This window comes from Dryobates pubescens, chromosome Z, assembly GCF_014839835.1.
Source record: "Dryobates pubescens isolate bDryPub1 chromosome Z, bDryPub1.pri, whole genome shotgun sequence".
NCBI lineage: Eukaryota > Metazoa > Chordata > Aves > Piciformes > Picidae > Dryobates > Dryobates pubescens.
Window position 1 is genome coordinate 82686249 of NC_071657.1, and position 20754 is coordinate 82707002.

At 49.1% G+C, this 20754-nt stretch overlaps 1 protein-coding gene across 1 annotated transcript in view; it reads left to right on the forward strand.

The window, feature by feature from the left end:
- Window positions 1-1623: 1623 nt before the first annotated feature.
- The window catches only part of LOC128899344 (tetratricopeptide repeat protein 37-like), a 121852-nt gene continuing 102721 nt past the window's right edge, over window positions 1624-20754 (forward strand). Inside the window, exon 1 of the mRNA XM_054177804.1 lies at window positions 1624-1695. Within this exon, the coding sequence (XP_054033779.1) occupies window positions 1624-1695 (72 nt within the window). The remainder of the gene's footprint in view (window positions 1696-20754) is intronic.

Consider the following 20754-nt stretch of genomic DNA (forward strand, 5'->3'; position numbering starts at 1 on the left):
GATACTAGTAGTTTAACCAATAATCTATAATAGTACAGTGTGGGGTCCCTCGTGGGGAACCAATGAAGCTATGCCAACGATGCTCTCTGAGTCTATATAAGCTATAGAAGTTCCCTTAGTAAACGAACAATACTCATTCTTATTGTTTCCGTTCTCCATCATCGACAGCAAGGCTCAGGACTATACAGGAATGTGAAGGGGAGTTAGGTATGTGGGAGCAGGCTTTGCAGACCTCCCCTGTTGAGGGAGGCATCCCCAGAAACAGGGAGGGATGGATACAGATCCCTGTTAGGGGAAGTAAATGGAATCCATCCCAGCCCTCTTTCCCTTCCCCGTTGCCCTTGCACAGTAAGTATGAGGCCCTGCAGGCCAAGGGCAACGTGGATGAGAGGGCTGAAGAGGAACCCTCTAAGGAGATGCTTAAGGCAAAGCAGTCCCCACCAACTATAAGGACCAGCACCATAAAGAGAAAAGTTAAAACTGTTGGAGACTCTCTCCTGAGTGGAACAGAGGGACCCATGTATTGTCCCAACCCATCCCACAGGGAAGTCTGTTGCCTGTCTGGGGCCCGGATAAGGGACATCACAAGGAGACTCCCAAAACTAATCTAGCTCACTGACTATTAACCATTGCTGGTAATCCAAGCTGGAAGTGATGAGATTGATAAGAAGGGCATCAGGACAATTAAAAAGAAATTCAAGGCCCTCAGTCAATTGACTGATGGGGCAGGAACTCAAGTGGTGTTCTGCTCAGTTCCCTCAGTGGAAGGAGTGTGCACTGAGAGGAACATGAGAACCCCTACCATCAACAAATGGCTCAAGGGATGCCACCAGCAACAGAATTTTGGGTTCTTTGATCAAGGGGCAACTTTTACTACACCCGACCTGCTGGACCTTGATGGGGTGAATTTATTTTCAGTGGTAACCCGCCTCGGGAGCACACTGCTGCCAGGACCCCCCGGATAAGACACTAACTGCCGCTTTTAAATCCGGCAGGGCCCGCAGCTGGCTCGGCACTCGACTGAGACCGGCTCCTGCTGAATCTCCATGTGCTCGGGTTCGCCTCGGTCCCCTGCGTTGCCACGGCACTTTAAAAGCCACAGGCACCGTGCGGCTGGTCCATTTCAGCGGTAACCCTCCTCGGGAGCACACTGCTGCCAGGACCCCCCGGATAAGACACTAACTGCCCCTTTTGAATCCGGCAGGACTCGCGGCTGGCTCGGCACTCGACTGAGACCGGCTCCTGCTGAATCTCCATGTGCTTGGGTTCGCCTCGGTCCCCTGCGTTGCCGCGGCACTTTAAAAGCCGCAGGCACCGCGCGGCCGGTCCATTTCAGCGGTAACCCACCTCGGGAGCACACTGCTGCCAGGACCCCCCGGATAAGCCACTAACTGCCCCTTTTGAATCCGGCAGGACCCGCAGCTGGCTCGGCACTCGACTGAGACCGGCTCCTGCTGAATCTCCACGTACTCGGGTTCGGCTTGGTCCCCTGCGTTGCCGTGGCAGTTTAAAAGCCGCAGGCACCGCACGGCCGGTCCGTTTCAGCCGCCCTCTTGCTCAGACGCGCGCGCCGCTGTGCTTTTTCTAAAACTTGCCCAGCAGGTGCCGCGGGCAGGGCTGGCCATGGTGGTAACTCGCCGCAATAATGCCTTTAAGAAATCAGTCTCGACTCAGACTGAGAGGGAATATAAGAAGGTAGGTAAGTGTCATAAGCAAGAGGTAGGTGTCCAGGGATCTGGCTGCAGACAGTGCTGGAGCCTGGCACTTGAGATGCAAGGTACTGGGACAACTCCTGCATAACATGTGAGCAGACTGACTATTTACTTAACTTAGTGGCCAGCCTGAAGGACGAGGTTGCTAGACTTAGAGATGTAAGAGATTGTAGAAGGGTAACAGACCTGAGTAACCAGGCTCTGCAGGCCTCCCAGGCAGAGGCTGGTTATTCAAAGAGCAGAGGGGAATGGACACAAATTCCTCTCAAAAGAAGTAAAGTAAAACCTCCTTGTCTCCCAACACCTTCCCCACTGCCCTTGGAAAACAAGTACAGGGCATTGGAGGTCGAGGGTGAGGTGATTCTGATGGAGGACACACCATCTGGGGTTTTGCCTGAGGCCAAGCAGCCCAAGGCCAAGCAGCCCAAGGCTAAACAGCCTTCCCCTGGTATCAGGACCTGCTCCCTTAAAAAAAAGAGGAGGGTAATTGTCATTGGTGATTCTCTCCTGAGGGGAACAGAAGGCCCCATATGTCGGCCAGACCCTACACACAGGGAAGTCTGTTGCCTCCTGGGAGCTTTGGTCAAGGATGTTACCAAAAGGATGCCCAGTTTGGTGCAGCCCTCTGACTACTACCCATTACTAGTTATGCAGTTAGGGAATGATGATGTTGCAACCAGAACTTCCAGGGCTATCAAGAATGACTTCAGGGCCCTGGGGGATCTCATTGAGGGGTCAGGTGCTCAAATAATTTTCTCATCTATACCCTTAGTTACAGGAGGGGATACCATAAGGAACAGGACAGCAGCCATAGTCAACAAGTGGCTTAGAGGCTGGTGTAGTCAAAAGAATTTTGGGTTTTTCAATATGAAAAACTGTCTAATGCACCAGGTCAGCTGGCAACAGATGAAGCACATCTGTCCCACAGGAGGGGAAAGATCAGAGTGTATGAAAATGGCCTATCCCTCAAAGGGAAAAAGATTCTAGGAAGGCAATTGGCAGGTCTCATAGATAGGGCTTTAAACTATATTCGAAGGGGGAAGGGGCTGAAACGAGTCCCCCCAGGCAGGAGTCTGGGGGTGATAAGCTTGAGCCAGAGGTGAAACCAGCAGCCCGGCTGAAGTGCATGTACACTAAAGCACGAAGCTTGGGTAACAAACAAGAGGAGCTGGAAGCCTTGCTGCAGCAGGAAAGTTATGATGTAGTTGCCATCACAGAGACGTGGTGGAACGACTCACATAACTGGAGTGCTGCAATTGATGGCTACAGGCTTTTCAGAAAAGACAGGCAGGGAAGAAGGGGTGGAGGGATGGCCCTGTACATCAGGGAGGCACTAGATGCCATTGAGATGGAGATTAGGGATCATCAGGTTGAGTGCCTATGGGTGAGAATTATAGGGAAGGCTAACAGGGCTGACATCCTGGTTGGAGTCTGTTATAGACCACCCAACCAGAAGAAAAAGTTGATGAAGCATTTTTTAGGCAACTTAAGGCTGTCTCAAGATTGCCTGACCTTGTTCTCATGGGCAACTTCAACCTGCCTGACATCTGCTGGGAACTCAACACAGCAGAGAGGAGACAGTCCAGGAGGTTCTTGGAATGCATGGAGGACAGCTTCTTATCCCAGGTGCTGAGTGAGCCTAGCAGGGGTAAGGCTATGATAGACCTCCTCTTCACCAACAGGGAAGGGCTGGTGGGTGATGTGGTGGTCAGAGGCTGTTTAGGGGCCAGCAACCACGAGATAATTGAATTTTCAGTATTTGGTCAAGCTAAGAGGGGCAGCAAGAAGACCTCCACTCTGGACTTCCGGAGGGCGGACTTCAGGTTGCTCAAGGAACTAACTCAGAAGGTTCCTTGGGAGACAGCCCTTAGAAACAAAGGGGTCCAGGAGAGCTGAGACTACTTCAAGGAGGAACTTTTGAAGGCACAGTGTAATGGGTTGGGGCAGACCCCCCCCCCCACTGGGCGCTCGCGTACCGAGGCAGGACAGCATCCGGCTGCACAACCTCCACCCCCGGAAGAGGGAGGAGCTGTGCCACAGCCCACTGAAGAAGCAGGGAGGCAGAGCCAGGTGCTCAGCGCCATTTTTGGAGCACGTCCGAAAACACCAGGGAAAGATTTACAGTTGCCGCCGCCGCCTGAACGCAGCCCGGCTCAGGCAGTGCCGCCTCCGCCGCTTGAACGCGGCCCGGCCCGGCCCCCGCCGTCTCTGTCGCCGCGATGCAGAGTCCAAGTCACCTCCAGCAGTCGCTTGCCCGCTCGCCGCGGGTGTCCGCTCCCTGCAGCGGCCGCGGGCCGACCACACTCTGCTTGCTGCTGCCCCTCCTCCGCTCCCCGCCGCTCCGCAGAGAACGAGGAGAAGGCAGGTCTCGCCTTCTTAGGCTACTCGAGCATTCTTAAGCTACCCTGGGCAGAAAGTCACAGAAAGAGCCACCCCTCGCTGTTCCCAAACAACAGGAGGGACTTCCATGCCATCAGCCACGCACCAGGTATCCTTCTGCAGTCCACAGGAGTTCACACAGTGGCCCCGGTAACACAAAACCTGAGCCCCAACTTTCCAAACCCAAACCGACGCCCAGAACTAAATTTAAACTCTCCATCTTTTGCAATCCGAGCCGCAGTTGGCCCCACGTTGGTGCGCCAAAAATGTAATGGGTTGGGGCAGGTCCCCTCCCCACCACAGGCAGAAATAACGACTCAGAGAAACGGATTGCAAAAGTGATGAAAGTTTAAATAGAAAGCAGTGAATGTTACAGAAAACCCAAAGCGCAGTGACAAAGAAAGATCCCATCCCCACCTGAGGGTGCATCCAAAACCCCCAGGGCTCCTTCTTCCCCCTCCCTCTGCTGGGCTAGTCTCAGCTGGCCAGGCCTCAGACTGCCCATCCCCCTGTGGCCTTGGGCCCAGTCAGGCCCATGGCCGGGAGATCTCTCCCCCAGTTACCAAGTCTCGGAGAGGGAAGGAAAGAGGAAGTGCCAGACCCCGCACTGGATCTTATAGTGGTGCAAAGAATTATGGTAGGAAATACACAATTTCCTGTGTCCATCCCTCTGGGCTGGACTTCTGGACACAGGAAGTGAACACACCAGGGGGGCACCCAGCTCAAACTACAACACACAGGATCAGGCTGTGCCAATGCGCCAGAAGAGGAGCCGCTGGGGCAGACGGCCAGCCTGGATGGGTGATGAGCTTCTAAAAGAACTAAGGGAAAAAAAGAGGGTGTATCATCTTTGGAAGAAAGGTGAGGCAACCCATGAAAAGTTTAAGGATGTTGCTAGGTCTTGTAGGAAGAAAATCAGGGAGGCAAAAGCACATTTGGAGCTTAGACTGGCCTCTGCTGTGAAGGACAACAAAAAGTCCTTCTATAAATACATTAATAGCAAGAAGAAGGGCAGTGACAACCTCCACTCCTTGGTGGACACGGAGGGGAATGTTGTAAAAAAGGATGAGGAGAAGGCAGAGTTACTTAATAACTTCTTTGCCTCAATTTTTTCTAGCAGGACAGAATGTCCTCCAGACAGCTGGCCTGCAGAGCTGGCAGAAGGAGTTAGGGAGCAGCATAGTCTTCCTCTGTTCCAGAATGGGGTAGTTGGTGATCTGCTTAGCCACTTGGATCTCCACAAGTCCATGGGACCAGATGGGATCCATCCCAGGGTGCTGAGAGAGCTGGCAGATATGCTGGCCAAGCTGCTCTCCATCATTTTTCAGCAGTCCTGGCTCACTGGAGACATCCCAGACGACTGGAAGCTGGCCAACGTGGTGCCCATCTACAAGAAGGGCCGGTTGGATGAGCCAGGGAATTATAGACCTGTCAGCCTGACCTCAGTGCCAGGCAAGATTATGGAACAGGTCATCTTGAGTGCAGTCACACAGAACTTGGAGGATGGCCAAGGGATCATCAGGTCCAGCCAGCATGGGTTTAGGAAGGGCAGGTCCTGCCTGACCAACCTGATCTCCTTCTATGATCAGGTGACGGGCCTGGTGGATGCGGGGCAGGCTGTGCATGCAGTCTACCTGGACTTCAGCAAGGCCTTTGACACCGTCCCCCACAGCAAACTCCTGGCCAAACTGTCAGCCCATGGCTTGGATGGGAGCACACTGCGTTGGGTTAGGAACTGGCTGGAGGGCCGAGCCCAGAGAGTGGTGGTGAATGGTGCCACATCCAGCTGGCAGCCAGTCACCAGTGGTGTGCCCCAAGGATCAGTGCTGGGCCCCATGCTCTTTAACATCTTTATTGATGATCTGGAAGAGGGCATCGAGTGCATCATCAGTAAATTTGCTGATGACACCAAGCTGGGGGCAGGAGTTGATCTGCTGGAGGGTAGAGAGGCTCTGCAGAGGGACCTCGACAGGCTGGGCAGGTGGGCAGAGTCCAACGGCATGAGATTTAACACATCTAAGTGCCGGGTTCTGCACATTGGCCACAGCAACCCCATGCAGAGTTACAAGCTGGGGTCAGAGTGGCTGGAGAGCAGTCATGCTGAGAGAGACCTGGGGCTGCTGGTTGACGGTAGACTGAACATGAGCCTGCAGTGTGCCCAGGCAGCTAAGAGGGCCAATGGCATCCTGGCCTGCATCAGGAACAGTGTGGCCAGCAGGCGCAGGGAGGTCATTCTGCCCCTGTACACTGCACTGGTTAGGCCTCACCTTGAGTACTGTGTCCAGTTCTGGGCCCCTCAGTTTAGGAAGGATGTTGACTTGCTGGAACGAGTCCAGAAAAGGGCAACAAAGTTGGTGAGGGGCTTGGAGCACAAGCCCTATGAGGAGAGATTGAGGGAGCTGGGGTTGCTTAGTCTGGAGAAGAAGAGACTCAGGGGTGACCTTATTGCTCTGTACAACTACCTGAAGGGGGGTTGTAGTGAGGCGGAGGTAACCAGTACCAGAACAAGAGGACACAGTCTCAGGCTGCGTCAGGGGAGGTTTAGGCTGGAGGTTAGGAGGAAGTTTTACACAGAGACAGTGATTGCACATTGGAATGGGCTGCCTGAGGAGGTGTTGGGGTCACCGTCACTGGGGGTGTTCAGGGCGAGGCTTGACAGGATGCTTGGTTGTATGGTTTAGTTGATTGGGTAGTGTTGGATGATAGGTTGGACATGATGATCTCGAAGGTCTCTTCCAACCTGGTTAATTCTATTTTATTCTATTCTATCTAGAAAAGGCAAGAGGGTACAAGCATTGGAGTTGGCTGAGCTCATTGGGAGGGCTTTAAAGTAGGTCTTAAGGGGGTGGGTGAGGAAACCAGTCTCTCCAGAGAGGAGAGAGTGGGACATAAATTAGGGTTAATTGAGAAATCAGCAGCCCAACTGAAGTGCATGTACAACAATGCATGCAGTATGGGAAACAAACAAGAGGAACTGGATGTCTTTGTCCACCAGTAAGACTATGATATACTTGCCATCACAGAAACATAGTGGGGTGATTGGAGTACTGCACTGGGGGGTTACAAGCTCTTTAGGCAAGACAGGTGAGGGAGAAGAGGAGGAGGGGTGGCCTTGTATATTAGGGTGTGCTAGGTTGAGAGACCAATTCTCCCATCACAGGCAAAAGAAAGACTCAGACAAATGGATTGCAAAAAATGGTGGAAAGTTTAAATGGAAAACAATTAAGGTTTTACAGAAAACCACAAGCACAGTAACAAAGAGATAGAGATCCCAGAACATACCCAAGAACATCCCATCCACCTCCTGGGGGCTACACCCAACCCCCCGCCCCCCAGGGCTCTTTCTTCTCCCCCAACCCAGCCTTGGGCCTGGGCAGGCCCAAGAGAGGCAGCTCACGCCATTTTACCTAGGCAGCGGAGAGTGCGGAAAGAGAAAGAGAGGACCCCATGCTGATGTTTTATAGGGGAGCAGGGCATTATGGGAATGAAAATACCTGGCTTCCTGTGACTACCCACTGGGCTGGGCCCCCTTTGGAACATCCCAGGTGCGGCCTGTGCAGAGGCATCAGGGCTAGCACCCAGCCTAAACCACCACATAGGGAATCGCTTGATGCCACAGAACTTGAGGTTGTGGATGAAAGAACTGAGTGCCTGTGGGTTAAAATCAGAGGGAGGCCTAACAAAACTGACATCCTGATTGGAGTCTGTTATAGACCACCCAACCCGGATGAAGAGGTTGATGAAATATTCTACAAGCAACTGGAAGCTGTCTCAAGATCATCAGATCTTGTTCTTGTGGGAGACTTTAACCTGCCAGACATCTGCTGGGAACTTAACTCAGCAGAGAGGAGGCAGTCCAGAAGATTTCTAGAGCATATGGAGGACAGCTTCCTGATGCAGCTGTTAAGTGAGCCTACCAGGGGTCAGGCTCTCCTTGACCTGCTGTTCTTAAATAGAGAAGGGCTTTTGGGAGATGTGATGGTGGGAGTCTGTCTAGGGTGCAGTGATCATGAGATGGTGGAGTTTTCAATATGCAGGGAAATAGGGAGGAGCAGTAACAGAACCCTCACCCTGCACCCTGGGTAGCAGCTCTTAAGAACAAAGAGGTCAAGGACAGTTGGAACTACTTCAAACAGGAGTTCTTGAAGGCATAGGAACAGGCTGTGCCCATGTGCTGAAAGATAAGCCAGTGGGGAAGGTGACCGGCCTGGATGGGCAATCAGCTTTTGAAGGAATTAAGGGAGAAAAAGAGGATGTATTGCCTTTGGAAAGGGATGGAGGAAACTCATGATAGGTTTAAGGATGTTATTAGATCATCCAGGAGAAATATTAGAGAGGCAAAAGGCCAGATAGAACTTAAGCTGGCCACTTTTGTGAAAGATAATAAAAAGCATTTTTATAAATATATTAGTGCTAAAAAGAGAGGCAAGAAGATCCTCCACTCTTTATTGGACCTGGAAGGAAACACTGTAAGTAAAGAAGCAGAAAAGGCTGAGGTTCTAAATACCTTCTTTGCCACCATATTCAACAGTAAAGAAGGAGGACTTCAGGATAACTGGCCTCCTGAACTGGTTGATGGGATCAAAGAGCAGCGTAGTTCCCCTGAAATCCACAAGGAAGTAGTTTGGGACTTGCTGAGCCACTTGGATAATCACAAGTCCATGGGACCAGATGGGATCCATCCTAGGGTGCTGAGAGAGCTGGCAGATGAGCTGGCCAAGCCACTCTTCATCATTTTCCACCAGTCCTGGCTCACTGGAGAGGTCCTAGATGCCTGGAAACTGGCCAGTGTGATGCCCATCCACAAGAAGGGTCAGAAGGAGGAAACTGGAAACTACAGGCCTGTCAGCCTGACAATACCAGGGAAAACTATGGAGCAGACCATCTTGGGGGCAATCACTGCACACCTGCAGGATGGCCAAGGGATCAGGCCTAGACAAGATGGATTTAGGAAGGGCAGGTCCTGCCTGACCAACCTGATCTCCTTCTATGATCAGGTGACCCACCTGGTGGATGTGGGGAAGGCTGTGGATGTAGTCTACCTGGACTTTAGCAAGGCCTTTGACACCATCCCCCACAGCAAACTCCTAGCCAAGCTATCAGCCCGTGGCTTGGACAGCAGCACTCTGTGTTGGGTTAGGAATTGACTGGAGGGCCATGCCCAGAGAGTGGTAGTGAATGGTGCCACATCCAGCTGGCAGCCAGTCACTAGTGGTGTCCCTCAGGAATCAGTGCTGCATCCCATCCTGTTCAATATCATTTATGATGATCAGGATGAGGGGATTGAGTCCATCATCAGTAAATTTGGAGATGACACCATGTTGGGAGGAAGTGTTGATCTCTTAGAGGGTTGGAGGGCTCTGCAGAGGAACCTTGACAGGGTGGACAGACGGGCAGAGTCCAATATGATGGCATTCAACAAGTCCACATGCTGGGCACTGTACTTTGGTCACAATAACACCATGCAGTGCTACAGGCTGGGGACAAAGTGCCTGGAGAGCAGCCAAACAGAAAGGGACCTGGGGGTGCTGGTTGATAGCAGGCTGAACATGAGCCATCAGTGTGCCCAGATGGCCAAGAAGGCTAATGGCATCCTGGCCTGCATCAGGAATAGTGTGGCCAACAGGAGCAGGGAAGTCATTGTGCCCCTGTACTTAGCACTGGTTAGGCCACAACTTGAGTACTCTGTCCAGTTCTGGGCCCCTCAATTTAAGAAGGACATTGAGACTCTTGAATGAATCCAGAGAAGGGCAACAAGGCTGGGGAGAGGTCTTGATCACAAGACCTATGTAATGAAGAGGTTATTAATTTATGAATATGAAAAAAAGAATTACATAAATATTATTTTTTATTATTATTGACATTATTTTTAACCAATGAATCACTAATTTATATACATGTTCTAGTGCACGATTGTGAAATACATCCCATAAGTGGTTTGGTACTTATAATTAGAACTCAATTGGAATATTTACAGAATCATTTTCTATTTAACAAAGGGTGCAATTCCTCCTCTTGTCCACCAGATGGCAACTCGATGGGACTGTGGCAGCTGCTAGCCATATACCGAGATATTACTATGCATGAGAGGTTGCTCTGCTAGATGCAGATGCTTTAAATTGAATGCTAGTGGGTGGAGAGCATGTGGAAGATACACTGTGTCTGATGATTGTAGTGAGGTTAGGTTCTGTCTCGGTCCGGAGAAGGAAGGAGACTAGTTCTTTTGAATATTCCCGTGTTGTGAAATTAAAGGCATAAGCGAAGCCAAAATATCAACAGCTAGACTATTTATTACATAGAGAAAATGGAAATAAGAAAGGGAGAGGGTGAAGAAAATAGAGAGAGAGAGAGAGAGAGAAGAGGAGAGGAGTTAGGGAAGGGATTATATTACCAATGGTCAGAGGTAGAGGGGAGGTTTTCAGAGTCCGAGATCCGTTGTGTTGCCCCGTGATGTTTCCAGCGTGTGATGCCGTCTTCTTTCTTCTAACTTGACAGTGTTGCTCAGGTCTTTTTATACAGTTTTTTAGCCCTTAGGCAAGTGTCCAGGTGTTGGTCCCCAGGACATTATTCTGGGAAATCATCCTTAGGTAAGCATCCAGGTATTGTCCCCCATCAAATCTTTCCAGGAGATCATAAGTATCCAGGTATTGTTCCCCAGGAAGTCTTTTTGTGTATTCATGTGAGTTTGGACAGTGGTCTGGATGGGGGGGGGGGGGGGGGGGGGGGTGCGCCTCCACCTCCTACCTCTCCATCTCCCTGTTTACCCACTTCTCACACATCAGGAGACAGGTGGAGAGTCCATTGACTCATCACCCTCCCTTCCTGGGGGTATCTGATAGCTAGGAATGATCTTGTCTTGAATGCGTGATGGCGGGGTCCTTGGGCTATTGTGGTAGTCCAGCTGCAGTCCGGTTATCCTTTGTTGGGGCACCTCTTGATCCATGATGTAATCACAAGGTGATTTGCATCCAGGATTGGTAGACAGGATTCCTACAGGTTCCTGCAGACTACTGTCGCCAGACTAGTTCCTAGGCTCGTCTGGATGGCGATGTTGGGTGGCAGTCCTCTCTCTGTGACAGCGGAGAGGAGATGGAACCTAGGCTGGTAGGCAGGTTCCCTTCGCAGGACTACGGCCAGTTCCCTCCAGACAATGGGGACCGGTCCTGCGGGGTTGGCCCAGCAGGGCCGGTAGGGCTGGTCCCAGGATGGGGTCAGCCCTCAAAGAGTCTTCTTACACGGCAGGGTGGAACTACGGTTCCTGATAGGCGAGGTCGGAGGTTTCTGATCTGGCATGGTAGCAGGCAGGGCTGGACCCAGTGGGGTCGGCCCTGCAACAGCAGGCTTTAGGGCTGGTGTGGACAGCCCGGGAGAAGAAGAAATGCAGCTCTGTGGAGCGGCAGCTTCCCCTTTACTTGGCTTGAGGGAGCAGCAGGACTCTATCAGAGCAGTCCCAGCTTAGGAGCATGGACAGTGCTCTAGGTTTCCCTGAGGTTCACAGAGCATGGAGCGGCAGAAATAGCAACTCCTCTCCCGCAGTGACAGGGTTATACAGGCATGCAATCCTGCTTTACAATCTGACACACACAAGGTGTGCTGCTTAAGGCTAATGCAGATGTGTGGACTGCCGGACTCAGCTAGGTCCTTTTCCCCGACAGCTGGGGAGCCTTCAGGGGTCCCAGTTCTCTTCAGACATGGTGGGCATTCCCAGTTGGTGAGACTGGCAGTACGATGTTGGAGCTTCTCAGGCTCAGCGAAGGTCCCTTCTCTGGAGATACTCTCAGGGCTAAGGCTCAACAGGCCTGCCTAGATACTGGCTTCTTCTCATCATGCAGAGGCTGCTAGTTTGCTTGCATATATGAGAGAGAAGACTTAATAGCAATAAGCTCAATGGCAGAGGCTATGACACGGGCTTTGTCCTTTTTAGCAAGGAGAGAGAGCAAAGTGAAAGAGGGGACAACCTATTTACCAATTGGGGTAATATTTATACGTTCCTTGAAGCTGGATTTGACCAATGGGCAGTCTTCTAAACAACTGGCTTCAGCCTATAGAAAGCGTGAAGCTAGAATTATGCCCATTCTTGGTATTAGCATGAGCATCCCATGCAATGGGTGTGTGCAGTGATCCGGGACGGCCTGGCTAATGCCTTGGCCTTTATTTCCCTCGTAAAAGAGGGGGAACTTGACCACATGCTGGGACAAGAATAAATATCTGGGCATAATGTGCCTTAACCACACCCTACAAGGAGAGGCTGAAGGACCTGGGATTATTTAGCCTGCAGAAGAGGAGGGTCAGAGGAGACCTTATTGCTGTCTACAACTACCTGAAGGGAGGTTGTAGCCAGGAGGGGGTTGGTCTCTTCTCCCAGGCAATCAGCACCAGAACAAGAGGACACAGTCTCAAACTGTGCCAGGGGAAGCTTAGGCTTGAGGTGAGGGGAAAGCTCTTTACAGAGACAGTTGTTAGCCATTGGAATGTGTTGCCAAGGGAGGTGGTGCAGTCACAGTTCCTGCAGGTGTTCAAGAGGGGATTGGGCATGGCACTTCATGCCATGGTTTAATAGTCATGTGGTCTTAGGTGACAGGTTGGACTTGATGATCTTTGAGGTCTTTTCCAACCTTATTGATTCTATGATTTTATTTAAAAAAACAAAACCAAAACAACAACAACAACCCCCCCCAAAAAACACAAACCAAAACAAACCAAGCACCCAACCAAAAAATCACCAACAACAAATCACCAAACAAAAAGAAACCACTAAAATGCTACTTAGTTATAAGTAGTGTGAAACAGTGACTAGACTGGCAAAGGAATGTTAAAGAAAAAAAAAAAAAACAAATGAAAGAACTAGGGCAAAAAATTTGTTGTCCGGGAGAGAAAATTAAAAAATAGAAACATTGTGAGTAGTAATGGAAGACAGATTGGTATCAAATAAACAGACCATAATGTTTCACTGGCACCTCTTCTTATAGATACATGATTGTGTATGTATATGTATGTACATACATATGTCTGCATATATGTATATGTGTATTGTATACCTATATATATGTTAGATTATGTTCATTAAATCCAGAACAGAGTTAGTGATATAGAATATTGTTTAATAGAAATGACTGCATGATAAAAAGATGGATGCAATTGGATATTGACCCAGAAATTTTCTTTCTTTTCAGTGATCTGAAAATATAAGCTCAGATGATCTCCATAAATGCTCCAATCTATGTCTGTCTGAATTAATATTACCACCAGTCCCTCTATAAATAATGGCTTTGTTTTGATGACTTAAGGGAAGTTTTCTTAAAACCTGACTATATTCCCTGAACTATAAATGATATGAAACAAGCAAGTAGCACTGAGTCAGAAAAGATTCCTGTTCAGTTCAGAAATGTCTACATAAAAAGAACAGTACTGGTGCCTTCAGAGAGAAAAAGTATGCAATAGGCAGTTCTAAAAAGTTTAACAGTAGATCATGAAATTCACACAGAAGCAAGATTGTTTATATTGGGACTGGTTGGACAATCAGATTTTCAGCAAGGACAGCACAGAAAAAAAAATGTGTAAACTGGAGATAAAATGTACTTCTTGGTAATGAATGCATTTTAGCAGGCCCCTGTGAGGTATGGAAATGCATTTATCTGTGTTTTACAGATAGAAGCTGAGGAACAAAGAGAAATTACTTAGTCAAGGTCACACAAGATCCTTACAGCAATGGTGAATTCAGTCTTTGGTGCCAGATTACCCCAAGGAAGATCTACCATTTGGTTGAATTTCCCAAACAAATTTTAACATGAGTAGTAGTAATAATAATAATAGCCTTTATTCTGACAGAGTAATTGTTTGCAGTTGGGTATTGGCTACCATGGAAGCCCTGGACAAGTTTATGAAGCTTGCACAATGCAGAAGTGCCTTAAGTAACTGTCTTTGAAAGTAACTGGTAAACACTACAAGACTGTGTGCAAAGGAGCTGTGAGTCCAAATACTTTCTAGGTACACCAAGCTTTGTAGCAATCCATTCATTAATGCATAAACATAGATCAAAATATGGGATCCCATCCCAGCATCACATGGTTATTCCCCTCTTTGATACAAAAGAATCCTAGAAAAAGAAAATAAATAATAAATAAAAGGAAGACAGAAAACAGTATTGAAATGTAGATGATGCCCACTTAACAGAGACATTATTTCTTTCCAGTATATAGTTCTGATGAAGTCCCCAAACACAGACTCCTTACAAAAGCCTACTAATTTCTCTGGAGATTATGAAATATTCTCATAATTTAGTCCTTGGTCTCCCCTACTCTAAACATTAAATGCTGTTTTATAATCATAATCTCAGAACAGTTTACAGTAATCTTCTCTTGTTCATAAATCTCACAAGAGTCATTGTGTTTCTGATCTTTGGGGTTTGTGTCTAGTCTTATTACCTAACCTTGTGGAAATGATGCCAGTATGACCAGTGAGATGAAGATGGAAGTAGAATGTATTAAGCACAATTACTGCTCTATGAACAATTTGTTACATGTGGCCTAAAATGCCCATTGATCTGAGTACAAACACAGAGGCTACTTGATTAAAGCAAAAAGCTAATTCATATTTAGAAGGTGTCATTTTAGGGCCAAATGGCCCCAGCACAAACCCAGACAGCTACCAAGGTGTCTAGACATGACGTCTCTCTCTCTCTCCCCTCCTTCCTGCAGAAAGCCAGGGTAATGCAGGAAAAAGGAACAAAGGGGACAGGACCATGCATGTCTGGTAAACAACCCTCTATCTATGGTAAGGGCATGTGTTCTAGCCACAGCCTGGCAGAAGCCCTTCCCATTGGGTAAGTGTATGCTGGTTTCATATCTTATTGGTCCAATCGATCTTGGGCAAGATTTCTATATAGGTTGATATCTAGTTGCCTGTGCCTTGCTTTTGCCTTGCCTTTGCCTTGCTCAGAACTTGCGTGTTTGAACCTGCTTGGACAGTGTCTGGCTTGAAACTGCCTCGAGTTGCATAGCCTTGAGTTGATCAGTCCAGTGTCTGGGATAAAGCAATGAACACCCACACTACAAACTATGAGAGAAACCATGAGCTTAGGAGTTGGAGCCAAGACTGCTTCCTCTTGCAACCAGGATTTTGCTGTGCCTCAATTCATCCAGGACAAAACAAGTGCCCATTGCAAGAAGTGTTGTTGATAGCCCACAATCTGCTAAAGCCAGACCAGCCATGGAACACTGCATGGCATTCCTGCCGGCAACCTGCCGTGCCTGGTGCATGAGTGCCCCAAAGACTCTAATGCACAGGAGCAGCGCTCCCTATTTGGGTACAACCAGCTGTGAGTAATTAATTCACTGCCTCTTTGGCATAACACTTCTCATTGAATCTCCCCACCAATGTGGTTGAACACCCTTTCGCTCCTGGGGTATTCTCTTTCTGCTAGTTCCTCCCGGTTTGCATAAAATTGTTTAAATAGTTATAGTTTCCCAGTTAGAATACAGAGAATAAACCAGGTTGGAAGAGACCTTCGAGATCATCATGTCCAACCCATCAACCAATCCAACCCACCTAATCAACTAAACTATGGCACCAAGCACCCCATCAAGTCTCCTCCTGAACACCTCCAGTGATGGTGACTCCACCACCTCCTTGGGCAGCCCATTCCAATGGGCAATCACTCTGTCTGTGTAAAACTTCCTCCTAACATCCAGCCTAAACCTTCCTTGGCACAGCCTGAGACTGTGTCCTCTTGTCCTGGTACTGGCTGCCTGGGAGAAGAGACCAACATCCACCTGCCTACAACCTCCCTTCAGGTAGTTGTAGACAGAAATAAGGTCACCCCTGAGTTTCTTCTCCAGGCTAAGCAACCCCAGCTCCCTCAGCCTCTGCTCATAGGACTTGTGTTCCAAACACCTAACCAACTTTGTTGCCCTTCTCTGGACTCGTTCCAGCAAGTCAACATCCTTCCTGAACTGAGGGGCCCAGAACTGGACACAGGACTCGAGGTGCTGCCTAACCAGTGCAGTGTACAGGGGCAGAATGACCTCCCTGCTCCTGCTGGCCACACTGTTCCTGATGCAGGCCAGGATGCCATTGGCCCTCTTGGCTGCCTGGGCACACTGCAGGCTCATGTTCAACCCGCCATCAACCAGCACCCCCAGGTCCCTCTCCACCTGGCTTCTCTCCAGCCACTCTGACCCCAGCCTGTAGCTCTGCATGGGGTTGTTGTGGCCAATGTGCAGAACCCGGCACTTGGATGTGTTAAATCTCATGCCATTGGACTCTGCCCATCTGTCCAGCCTGGTGAGGTCCATCTGCAGAGCCTCTCTACCCTCCAGCAGATCAGCTCCTGCCCCAGCTTGGTGTCATCAGCAAATTTACTGATGATGGTCTCGATGCCCTCATCCAGATCATCAATAAAGATATTAAAGATCATGAGGCCCAGCACTGATCCTTGGGGCACACCACTAGTGACTGGCCATCAGCTGGATGTGGCACCATTCACCACCACTCTCTGGGCTCAGCCTTCCAACCAGTTCTTAACCCAATGCAGTGTGCTCCCATCCAAGCCACAAGCTGACAGCTTGGCTAGGACTTTGCTATGGGGAACTGTGTCAAAGGCCTTGCTGAGGTCCAGGTAGACTACATCCACAGGCCTCCCTACATCCATCAGGTGGGTCGCCTGATCATAGAAGGAGATCAGGTTGGTCAGGCAGGACCTGCCCTTCCTGAATCCATGCTGGCTGGTCTTGATCCCTTGGCCATCCTGTAAATGCTGTGGGATTGCACTCAAGATGACCTGTCCCATAATCTTGCCTGGCACTGAGGTCAGGCTGACTGGCCTGTAATTCCCTGGCTCATCCAACCGGCCCTTCTTCTGGATGGGCACCACATTGGCCAGCTTCCAGTCTTCTGGGATGTCTCCAGTGAGCCAGGACTGATGAAAAATGATGGAGAGTGGCTTGGCCAGCTCATCTGCCAGCTCTCTCAGCACCCTAGGATGGATCCCGTCTGGTCCCATGGATTTGTGGGGATCCAGGCGGCTAAGCAGATGACCAACTACCCCATTCTGGAACAGAGGGAAACTATGCAGCTCCCTGACTCCTTCTGCCAGCTCTGCAGGCCAGCTGTCTGGAAGGCATTCTGTCCTGCTAGTAAAAATTGAGGTAAAGAATGTGTTAAGTACCTCTGCCTTTTCCTCATCCTTTGATACAACATTTCCCTCCATGTCAACCAAGGAGTGGAGGTTGTCCTTTCCCTTCCTCTTACTATTAATATATTTATAGAAGGACTTTTTGTTGTCCTTCACAGCAGAGGCCAGTTTAAGCTCCATATGTGCTTTTGCCTCCCTAATTTTCTTCCTACATGATTTGGCTACATCCTTAAACATTCCGTGGGTTGCCTCACTTTTCTTCCAAAGATGATACACCTTCCTTTTTTCCCTTAGTTCTATTAAAAGTTCATTGCCCATCCAGGCTGGCCATCTGCCCCAGCGCCTCATCTTCCGGCATATTGGCACAGCCTGTTCCTGTGCCAGTTCTTCCTTGAATCAGTTCTTGGATCAGTTCCTTGGATCAGTTCTTCCTTGAAGCAGGTCCAGCCCTTCTGGACCCCTTTGTGTTTAAAGGCTTTATCCCAAGGAAACCTCTGAATTAGTTCCTTGAGCAACCTGAAGTCTGCCCTCCAGAAGTCCAGAGTGAAGGTCTTCGTGCTGCCCCTCTTAGTTTGACCAAGTACTGAAAATTCTGTTATTTCATGGTCACTGGCCCCTAAACAGCCTCCAACCACCACATCACCCACCAGCCCTTCCCTATTGGTGAAGAGGAGGTCAAGCATAGCCTTACCCCTGGTAGGCTCACGCAGCACCTGGGATAAGAAGCTGTCCTCCATCCACTCTAAGAACCTCCTAGACTGTCTCCTCTCTGCTGTGTTGAGATCCCAGCAGATGTCAGGCAGGTTGAAGTCACCCATGAGAACAAGGTCAGGCGATCTTGAGACAGCCTTAAGCTGCCTATAGAATGCTTCATCAACATCTTCTTCCTGGCTGGGTTGTCTATAACATACTCCAACCAGGATGTCTGCCCTGCCGGTCTTCCCTCTAATTCTTACCCACAGGCACTCAACCCGATCGTCCCTAATCTCCAGCTCAAAGGCATCTAGTGCCTCCCTGATGTACAGGGCCACCTCTCCACCCCTTTTTCCTTGCCTGTGTCTCCTGAAGAGCCTGTAGCCGTCAATTGCAGTGCTCCAGTCATGTGAGTCGTCCCACCACGTCTCTGTGATGGCAACTACATCATAACTTTCCTGCTGCAACAAGGCTTCCAGCTCCTCTTGTTTGTTACCCATGCTTCATGCATTAGTGTACATGCACTGTAGCTGGGCTGCTGGTTTCACCTCTGACTCTAGCTTATCTCCCCCAGACTCTTGCCTGAGGGGACTAGTTTCAGCCCCTTCCCCCTTCGAAACTAGTTTAAAGCCCTGTCAATGAGAGCTGCCAATTCCCTTCCCAGAATCTTTTTACCTTTGGAGGACAGGCCATTCTCATATACTGTGAGCTTTCCCCTCCTCTGGGACAGATGTGCTCCATCTGTTGCCAGGTGGCCTGGTGCAGTAGAAAGTTCTCCAAGATCAAAACCCCCAAAATTCTTTTGGCTGCACCAGCCTCTAAGCCACTTGTTGACTATAGCTGCTGCCCTGTTCCTTATGGTATTCACTCCTGCAACTAAGGGTATTGATTAAAAATTTATTTGAGCACCTGACCCCTCAACTAGACCTCCCAGGACTCTGAAGTCATTTTTGATAGCCCTGGGAGTTCTGGTTGCAACATCATTATTCTCTAACTGCATAACTAGTAAAGGATAGTAGTCGGAGGGCTGCACGAGGCTAGGCAGCCTTCTGGTAACATCATTAACTTGAGCTCCTGGCAGACAACAGAGTTCCCTATGAGATGGGTCTGGCCGACATATGGGGCCTTCTGTTCCCCTCAGGAGGAAATCACCAATAACAATTGCCCTTCTCTTTTTTTTTTGAGGGAGCAGGTCCTGATGCCAGGGGAAGGCTGTTTAACCTTAGGCTGCTTTGCCTTAGGCTGTTTAACCTTAGGCTGTTTAGCCTCAGGGAGAACCCCAGATGCTGTGTCCTCCGCCATCAGGATCACCTCACCCTCGATCTCCAGTGCCCCATACCTGTTTTTCAAGAGCAGCAGGGAAGGTGAGGGGAGGCAAGGAGGTTTTACTTTGTGTCTTTTGAGAGCAGCCTGCCTCCATTTCCCTCTGCTTTTTGGATAACCAGCCTCTGCAGGGGGAGCCTGAAGAGCCTGCTTACTCTGATTCATCTATTTCCTCCTCTGGTTCATCTCTTTCCTACTTTCCCTTAGATTTCTAACACTAGCAACCTCATCCTTCAGTCTGGCCACCAGATTAAGCAGACAGTCAATCTGCTCACACCTTATGCAAGAGCTGCCCCCACTACCCTGTATCTCAAGAGCCAGGCTCCAGCACTCTCTACAGCCAGATACCTGGACAGCTACCTGCTTGTGTTCTGCCTCAGTCTGGGTCAACACTGATTTTTTTAGGGAGTTTTTGCTGTGAGTTACAACCATGCCTGTCCCTGGCCACAGCACCCATTGGACAAAAAAAAAAAAAAAAAGGAAAAAGTGCAGCGGCGCGTGAGAGCAAGAGAGAATACGAGAGAAGACAGGAGAGCTTCCCACTGAACAGACCCCTCGCGAACCGTGGCTGTGGCTTTTAAAATCTGCCACCGATGACGCCAAGATCACGAGCCACCGGCTCGTGAAAAGATGGTTCCTGCAAGCCTTGCAGCCTCACAGCACCGGCAGGAATCTCCGTGGTCCCAATGACTCCCATAGCCCGAAAAGGAGAGCAGCAAAAGTCCGTGGGGGGCTGGTCCTGGCGTGGTTCCAAGAGGGCTTCCTTCCAAACGGACCCCCCATAAACCGCAGCTGTGGCTTTTAAAATCCACCGCTGATGACGCTGAGATCACGAGCCGCAGGCACATGTAAAGACGGTTCCTGCAAGCCTTGCAGCCTCGCAGTGCCTGCAGGAATCTCCACGGTCCCGATGGCTCCCATAGCCCAAAAAGGAGAGCAGCAAAATTACTGCACATCCCATTGTAAATATGATATGTTTGGCAATTTTCATATTAATAAAGGTTATTGATATTTTGATTAATATTGCCATATCATTTATAAATAAAGCAAAATTATATTCATTTCAACAGAAGGGGACTAAATAAATAAATTAAGATTGCCAGCAGTGATATGCATAACAGAGATCTTAGGAGATAATTCTTCAGAGCTCTTCAGGATCATTCAGCTGCCAAACCTGTAACATTCTTCAATATTACACAAACCAAGAAACTCATAGATAAATTCATAATAACTGGTAATGAGATGAAACATTATGCCATCATGAAAGAGTTCTGAAACTGAAGATGCACACTGTTAAATGAGTTTCAAGACCTATTGCCAGTGAAGAGAAATCTGCACATGCGACAACCATACTACTGTAGTAATGTTTCCCTGGGGTGTCAGTTTCCTTTTTGTACTTTTATCTGTACCACACCTCCTTCACTGAATTTACTGTAAAATGGTGCACTGTAAAATAAATCCTTCAAGGTAATAATTATTGATGCAATGTTGTGATTTCCATGCTGAAGGTTTCCT